The 8,571-nt window shown below is 30.9% G+C and overlaps 1 protein-coding gene across 4 annotated transcripts; it reads right to left on the bottom strand.

Moving 5' to 3' along the window:
- Positions 1–4,295: 4,295 nt before the first annotated feature.
- Positions 4,296–6,974, bottom strand: LOC105128190 (uncharacterized). 4 transcript variants are annotated; one of them, XM_011029749.1, is made up of 3 exons: positions 5,067–5,160; positions 4,704–4,986; positions 4,296–4,462 (listed from the first exon to the last, which is right to left on the bottom strand). In XM_011029749.1, exons 1-3 carry the CDS (start codon positions 5,112–5,114, stop codon positions 4,428–4,430), a joined length of 366 nt encoding a protein of 121 aa, XP_011028051.1. In that variant the 5' UTR covers positions 5,115–5,160; the 3' UTR covers positions 4,296–4,427. The 4 variants fall into 4 exon arrangements, 2 of the variants coding, with proteins under 2 accessions (XP_011028051.1, XP_011028052.1); XR_842806.1 differs by having other exon boundaries at positions 4,391–4,464; positions 5,072–5,130; XR_842805.1 differs by having other exon boundaries at positions 4,391–4,464; positions 5,063–5,086.
- Positions 6,975–8,571: the final 1,597 nt, after the last annotated feature.

Raw genomic sequence — 8,571 nt, 5'->3', positions numbered from 1 at the left:
CACACCATAGAACCGGACAGTCCCTTAAAACATGCAAACAGACTCCACAGTAGCACCGCAAAAGCCATAAGAATCATCCCTAGATGAACCTGTGCGTTGCTCATTAGTAAGTAACTTCCCATGCAAAGCTAGCTAGCCACAAAAACTCTTTTACGCGCTCTGGACGACCCTGCCAATTCCAAACACTCCTCCACTTTGTATATTGTGCAGGTATTCCGAAGTAAACATAAGATTTTACAGAGGAGGAAGTAAAAACACATCTCTTTAAAAGCAACAAAGTAAAATCAGTACTTTAAGGAGAAAACATTAAATTAAACTGTCCTAAATAAAAATAATCTAAAAAATTATAGATTTTTCTATTAACATACGCTAAAAAGTTTTCATTTTCTAATTTTATATCTCGAATTATGAATTATATGGTATTTTTATTAAATTCCGCTCATTTTTTATGTGTGACCTTTTTGAAAAAATTAAAATTTTTCCTAGTTATTTTTTATTTATTTTTTGTATAGGAATTTTAATTTTAATTAAATTAATTTTTTATTTGATATATATTATTAGACTTTCTAGTTTTTGTATATATTTAAAGGGGATATTTTTTTCTATTTTATTTTTTTAATCCAACATTACTAGAGTTGTCTAGTTTTTTTCATATAAAGAGTTGCCATAGCTTTTTAAAAAATGTGAGATTGATAAATAAAATTTAAATATTATAGTGTCTCTTCATAGCTATATATAGTTTTTTTTAATTTTTTATTTTTTTTCTCCTGATTACATCAGTTGATGTAGTAGAGGAGAACATATTCGTGGTAAAGGATGTTAGTTTTCAGCTAAGGAGATTCTATCTCGTGAACATTAAATTCAAGAACTAAGCTCTTTAATTGATTTTTAAATTCAAGAACTAAGCTCTTTAATTGATTATTTTTTTATTTTTTTTTAATATCATGGCTGAAGGTCATGAAAGATCTGCTCATGAGGGAGGATGGTTTTTGATTGAGAAAGTCTGCTCTAATAACTTAGGTTGACGTGTTCATGGTCGACAATAATTTCCTATCTATAGGTTTTGCCCTAAGAACATTATACAAATATTAAAAAACCATATAATCTTTTTTAATAAACATTGTTCACCCCGGACGGCAAGTGAAGAAGAACTGACACTTGGTCACCGACAACTTGAATGACACGGTCCATTTAAGTTGGTTTTTGCTAGCTGCTGCAACTGCATCCTGCCAAATGGTGCGACTATCTTGAGTCTGCAAGAGCATCATGATCGATGGATCCTGTGGGCGCACGATCACCAAACTAGTAGAAAAATGCCAGGAATGCATCAGTTAAAACAAATCAAGTATGACAACCTATAAACTCACTAAATCAAAACTATAGGTAGAGTAAAATCATTGTCCTATAGTTAGTGGGTTTAGCCTAAGTTAATCTAGTATTTTTTTTATTTAATTATATATATAAATATATTTATATTTATATCCAAAATCATGTTAAAAAACTTTATATATTTAATTGTTTTTGCTAGAAAAAATTATCCCACCAGCAATGACAAGTGGGCAATTTAGGTAGTGAAAACTAATAGCGCAAGACTAGCGAGGTAAGGCTAAAAACAGCGTCTGTGAAATCAGCGGGCATTTATATATCAAGATAATAAAAGGATTATAATAAATCCCATCCTTATCAATCGAGAAGAAAAGCCACCCAGATTTGATCAGATGTTACCTCCACTCAATCCATGGGCAGTTCTTTTTACGGTGGGAAAGAAGAAAGCATTTTCTTGAAACCTGACACACTGTTGAGCCTTTTCTTTTGATGAATCAATGGTTTTCGCTTGCGTAAGGAGCGACTTAATTCTTACATACCATCCTGCTCCAACAAGATCCTCAGTGAGGATACAAAATCTGTCAGTCCACTTTGCATAGCTGCAACAAACTGTATTGGATCCTCTGATTAGCAGAGAATACAAAGAAAATGTGATTGTCTTCTTCTCTGATTAGCAGAGAATACAAAGAAAATGTGATTCTCTTCTTCATCTTCAGACAAACATGGAATGAAAACGAACAATATTCTTCTCCAATATCCCTAGTAGAGAGAGTCTTAATTTTAAGATGGCCAACCAAGCAATAAAATCGTGCCTTGGAATATGTATAGAACCCCGGAAGCCGCTTAAACAAATTATGGATAAATTAAAAATCAATCTAATATGTTTCGGAAAAACCATAACACTCTAATAGTTCTATACAATATATGAAAGAAAAAAAGGTTTTTTCAAGTGGTTTATCTATTAGAAATGTGAAAAGTTAGAATTAACTATAACTAGAAAATATCAATATTTTATTGTAGTGGAAATTATTATGAATCTTGAGTACTTTTACTTTGAATTGTATTGTTTGACACTATAATAAGAATTATTATAAATTATAAGTGATTTCAATGTAAATTCCACTGTTTGGTGCAGCATGATGAGACTGCAAACCCATTCCCTTAGGTTAACTTCAGTTTTGGTGAGGCTGCAAACATCTGGTACTGGAGTTGATCCACGCGCATAATAACAAACACAAAAGAACGAGTTAAAACATCCACTTAAGATGTCTTAGCCTTAGGTATCACATCAAGATCTACTTTTGATGAGTAGACGTCAAGATCAACTAATGTTAGATCTAAAATAAATACGCCAGCCTTTTATTGGGCTAAGGTTTTAAGTAAAATGGCCATTAAGTTTAAACTTGTGCCCCCACATGGCTCATGTTTGGGCTTTAACCCTAACCTTGCTTTAGGTGTAGATTATAAATGATTTTGTTTTTTTATTAACGTGAAAGTTCGGATTAACTTGAATGTATCTTGATTAATTTCACAGGCTCTGAAATTAACGATTATATAATCTTTTAATGACTCCGACTTCTGAGATTTGTGAGACTCAAACTGATAATTTTTAAAAAACAAATACAAAATCTGACTAATTAAATTATATACTTTAAAGCTAAATAATGAAAAAGTTAGTGTTTTAACCTAATCCATAGACCATGAAAAAGTTATTTTCTCCTAGTAAATGTGTTGTCTAACTTATGGAAGAAGTTTAACAAGCTTTCTAAGTTTTTTTTGGAATTAACTCTTTATAATTTTTTACAGCTTTTTAAAATAAAATTTTTTTTTAACAATAAATAATCAAGACTCAAGAGAATATTAATAGAATGATTATAAACCTTTTTATATATATTGAATGATTATAAACTCTCTTTTTTTTTTTTTAAGAACAAGATCACCTTTTAGATCCATCCAATCAAAGTACAAATCCTGACTTATCTAGACCTAATTAAGAGACTCAAAAAGGACGATTCTATAATGCTAGCTGCCTCACCTTAACAGTAGGGTACCGCATTACTCAATGACAATCAAGCATGGAAGTCAAAAAATTATTTATTTTATTTTACGAAAGTCTATTGTTTCCATTGATAGCCAGAACACAAGCAATTTTTGTTTTATGAAAGAGAGTTTTGGCTACGTTACGAGGTAGCTTCCATGTTTAGGTACCACTACAAGTGTTAATTGTTTAGTAAATAATAAATTATTTTTTATTATTAATGAGATTTATCAGAATTTACAAGTGAATATGTGTGCTGCTGAAAGCAACTCCAAGCTACTTTAACACGTGGATAGTAAAGAGTTTTAATCTTTATTGTTCATGTGAACAGGAAAGGATGTTTTCACTATTCACATGAATAGTAAAGATACTTTCCATTGTTTTGATTAGACCGGGTCTGGTCTAATATTGATTCCAATCCAATTAAAAAAATTATGTTATTTTTATTTTTAATTATGTTTTATTTGAAAAATTAATGTTTAACATTATTTAATAATACTATATAAATTAGAAAAAAATCATTGATAATGTAACATTTATAAAATTTGATTATAATTCTAATTTTGTTCATGATGATATTGTACCTGATGTTATTGTGCACTTACGAAACAAATAAAATTGTAGATAGTTTAATGAAACAATAAAAAATATTTCATATTAAGTATTATTCATTTCATAATATAATAGCAATAGTTAAATTTATAATATTTAAATTAAAAACAATTAATATTAATAGATGTCTTTTTTAATTATTTTATACCCTCAATTTAGAAAGCATTCTTATAACCAAATATATTAAACTATTTTTTATTTAACCTTAATTTCAATCACAGTTTTAACCAAACAAATATTTTTTCAAACCAATTTCAACTAAAAATATTTTTTATAAAATAATATTTTTCCAATCATAATTATTTTATAAAATAATATTTTTCAAATCACAATTACAATAGTTATCACAATATCAAATACACGCTTAACCTCTGGTACTGGAATTGAAATCGAGTGCGAGACCTTTATTATTTGTTCTTCTCATTGATTCATCCCTTGCATCTGAACATATTCATAACTTTTTCCATGTTTGCTTCATCATGCCTTCTCTGAAAATTATAAAGTAAAAACAAACGATCAAAGTTAATCATCAAGCTTGAACTTAAATTCTTCTGTTTTTCTGGAAATAAAATGACTGGCAGTTCTTGAACTCCAAACTTGTTAGCTATAGAGTTTCTTTTATTCAGATAAAAAGAGATAAGTAATGTTCTAATGAAAGAATTAAAATTAGAAAACATAAGAGCCATAGAGAAAGAAAGAAGGTTAAGGAGAGTCAGGCGAAACTAACCCCGAAGACGTTGAATAAGTCTGTCAGCTTCAGGCAAATTATCGTCCTCTCGAGCTTTCACGACCATGAGCATTAGATCCAGGCGTTGTTGATTGCACGCAGCCTGTTGTGATATAAGCAACGTTTCTTTTCTCAGTTGATCGCATTCAAGTTCAATCTCTTCAAACTTCTCTCTGATTTCCGTTTGCCCCTTTTTAATACGTTTTTGTTGTTCACCAATCTCTGCCATCTTTGCTTTTAATCTTCTCATGTTTGCTTGTATTTTGCCAGTTCTTTTCCTTTTCTGCACGCCAAGAAAAAAAGAAGGTAAGAACTAAATACAAATGAAGTTAAAAAGAAAGTTGAACTTTTAATAATACATTCCAGACTTTGGTTGTCAGCATAGACAGAGATTGCACCGATAATCGACATTACTTTTTTTTGTGGCCACACCGGATTAACTCTCCTTTAAAAAGCATTTCTTTCCGTCAAAATAGATAAAGAGATTCGTATAAGAAAGAAAATGTAAAGAGTCCATATTAGTGTGCGAGCGATCACCATCCACTAAACATTATACATGCCATGAGAAATTAAAAAATAAATAAAAAAGCCTAGGCAATGACAATAAAATGCCTGTTTAGAGTTCCTCACACACTGAAGAGATAAGAGGAAAAGAATCTAAAAACAGGACATGGACGGCTGGAGAAGTTTGATCGACCAATAAATAAATGAATTAAAGTAATTGCAGGACTCCCACAAGCTCAAAAGACAAGGGAGAAGAAGCTAGCTAGAAGAAGATAGGAATAACGTACGGTAGTTAATGTGATTGTTTTTCTTTTTTAATGAACAATGATGGAACTTTGTAATTTAGAAATGTATTTCTACAGAAATATGATTGATGTAAAGATTTTTGTAAATTAAGAACACGTATTTGAATTATAAAATGAACTTCAACTTCAGAACAATTATAATTAATTCAGAGAAAATTGATTTGTATGTAAGTTAAATTAATGGTGAATCATGTGAACTATAAAAGGCATGGATCAGTAGTTCGAAAGAATAATATAAAATCATTAATTAAACTTCATCCTTTTTTCATCTTTGTATTAGGAATTAATGAATGAATTCAAATCTCATTATTTATTTCTTCTAATTAAAATTAAAAAACTATAATGATGGGCTTGTATTACATGTTAGAAAAAAAATACTTAATAAATTTTATTAAAAAAAACATATCAAATCAAATATGTAAAAATCCTAGAAATTTTTTTAATATATTTTAAAATAAAAAACAATTCTAAAAAACATTATACACTCTCATCGCAAACATGCATATAAAATCAATGTGAAGTCCACAGCAATTATACGTATCAAATTTATCACCACATAACATTCTCGAGAAGGGCGGCGTACGTCGTGTTAGGAATGCCTTCTAGGAGATTTTAGAAACACCCTGGCAACCATCTCCCACTATCCAGGGCTTCTAAATATATATTTCTTTAAATTTTATTTACAGGTTAAGTGCTTGGGTTATGCATTCCTACACTAGCTAGGAGATATATTTAATAAACCTGAAGGTGTATTCTCTTTCATAAAGGTTTGGATTCACGAACAATTTCTTTTATAACTGGTTTCATATATATTTTTATGCGAAAAATAGAGTATAATCTTCCATATATCTAATCATTTCTCCGATCTAAGATCGATTGAGAAGTCAAAGAACTTCATGCATGTACGGGCTAGAGAAAGGGTCGAGCACATTCTGGGCTTCAAGACTTATCCAGGACCCCTTCTTTCATCCAAAGCAACATTGACCTTGGGTAAAATTAAAAAAAAATAAAAAAAATCACATATATACCTGAGCCTTGTTCACAGTCGATCTTTCTTCAGCGAATGCATTCCTGGTGCACTGATCCATTGTATATAGCTCCGACTGGTTCTTCTTATCTACCTTTAAAAAACCACGATCTTCACACGCATGAAACGCAGCCTTAGAAAGCTATGCTTCTACTACCACCGGGCTTGGGATGATTGGAAATCGAGCACCGTCCCCCAATTTATAGATATAACTGCACCGAAAAACACTTCTCATCGAAATCTTCAGGTTGGGGTATGGAAACAGCCGATGAATCTTCGGTCTGTAACTTTTATTGAACGCGCCCGCGACTTGGCGCTTTCATTTTCCTTGTTTTAATTTGAGAGACTCGCAGTCTCGCACGATCTGCTGCTCAAATCGCGCGGTGCGATCGACCCCTTTTATAGGCTAATTGATCATACTCGTGAAGAGAAATAAATAATAATTGGGATGTTTCCTTGAAGGAAAAGCGAGACGTCTCATGAAGGACAAATATATGCAGTGGTAAAGTTCACAAGTTATGGTATAAATTCGTTTTAAAACATTATGATTTTATAAATTAAATACGTTGTTTTTGTAAACATGCTATTTATATTGCATGTGAAAAAAAATATATAAAACACTATAAAAACTTTTATAAAACACTTATCAATTTAAAAACACATGAAACTCACTAAAAATATAAACAACATTGATTTGTTTTTTCAACCATATTTATAGCAAAACTCACCATAATCAAACCCTTTCATTGACTATAATTTTTAACCCAAATATAAATATTTTTTTTATAAATATAAGTGTTTTATATAAATCTAGTCAGTTTATATGCACCTTAACTAATTTTAGAGGTTTTGAATTTAACGATTATATATATCTTGAGTAGCCATGAGATTTGTAGGACTTAAACTAATGATCTCTAGAGAATAAATCTATAAATTCAAAATAACAAACATAAGCCATTTTGTTTTATGGAGTGTGGTCAGCATCCAACAACTTGTTCTTTTTATATATATAATTTTTGATATTTTTTTTTATTTTTCGATTTTATAAAATAAAAAATAAATAGAACAAGATTTTTAATAAAAATAAAAATTCAAAATTTTTTGAAATTAGTTATACATTTTCTCCATTGAAATGTGCTAACGAACAAGTTTCTATCTCCTTGTTCATTTTTCATTAACTTTCATTTTCATCGTTCAAATCCAAGAATTATAAAATAAATGAAATAATTATTTGAATTAAAATAAAAATTCAAAGCCCGACTTGGAACAAAGACAGATCCAGAAAAAAATACACTGTCAAAACTTCTCTTGTGAACCCTAAATATAAACACATATAAAGCGCTGCTTGGAGCCCTAAAACATATTGGCTTCTAGTTTATATCTCAACATGTCTATAGCCTCCTTTAACTTGTATCAGAGCATTAATCCTAACAGCAACAACAGAAACTCAAAACTCATCATCATCATCAAGTTCTTCCTCCTCTACTGTTGCTGCTGCAACAAACCTGATGACTTCTTTTCCAACTGCTGCTATTGCTGCTGTCGGCCCGATTGCCATGACTGCTCCAAATCCAATGCCTTTTCTTTCAAATTCCATACAGCAGCCGATGTTTCGTCAATCAACAGCCTTTCTCCCTCTTTCAAGTGCTCATCACTTTATCTCCCCAAAGCTCACAAATTCAGACATTTGCAGGAAAACATAGATGAAACTTTTTTCGACAAGGACAAGGATTACTTGGCCCTACAGATTGGTCCAAACCGTTCCTTGGTCTTTTGTTTTTCTTGAGAACTCCTCTCTTCCCGAACCAAATCCAGCAATACATGGAAGATGTTTGAGAATGCACTCGCGTTACCATCTAATACTTGAATTATGACCCTTCCTATGGATTTCCAAGAACTTTCCACAACAAGATGCAACTGTTTTGGCCGGCCCTTGTCCAAGACTGATTTCAACCTTTATAATTTAAAGGTTTGAGTGCTGAGTTTAAGGATATTATCACTACTTTATCGACAAGAGTTGAACCTGTTTCAA

The sequence above is a fragment of the Populus euphratica genome, unplaced genomic scaffold (genome assembly GCF_000495115.2).
Source record: "Populus euphratica unplaced genomic scaffold, PopEup_1.0 scaffold49.1, whole genome shotgun sequence".
Lineage (NCBI taxonomy): Eukaryota > Viridiplantae > Streptophyta > Magnoliopsida > Malpighiales > Salicaceae > Populus > Populus euphratica.
Note: the sequence above shows the minus strand (reverse complement) of the source record. Positions and strands in the feature narration are given on the sequence as shown.

What these genes read in the sequence shown, in the direction of transcription:
- LOC105128190 (XM_011029749.1), bottom strand. Translation starts at nt 5,114, where the DNA reads ATGTCGATTATCGGTGCAATCTCTGTCTATGCTGACAACCAAAGTCTG. An exon ending in ATGCTGACAACCAAAGTCTG is followed by an intron (nt 4,987 to 5,066) that starts GAATGTATTATT and finishes CTTGGCGTGCAG; the next exon opens with AAAAGGAAAAGAACTGGCAA. An exon ending in ACTTATTCAACGTCTTCGGG is followed by an intron (nt 4,463 to 4,703) that starts GTTAGTTTCGCC and finishes TAATTTTCAGAG; the next exon opens with AAGGCATGATGAAGCAAACA.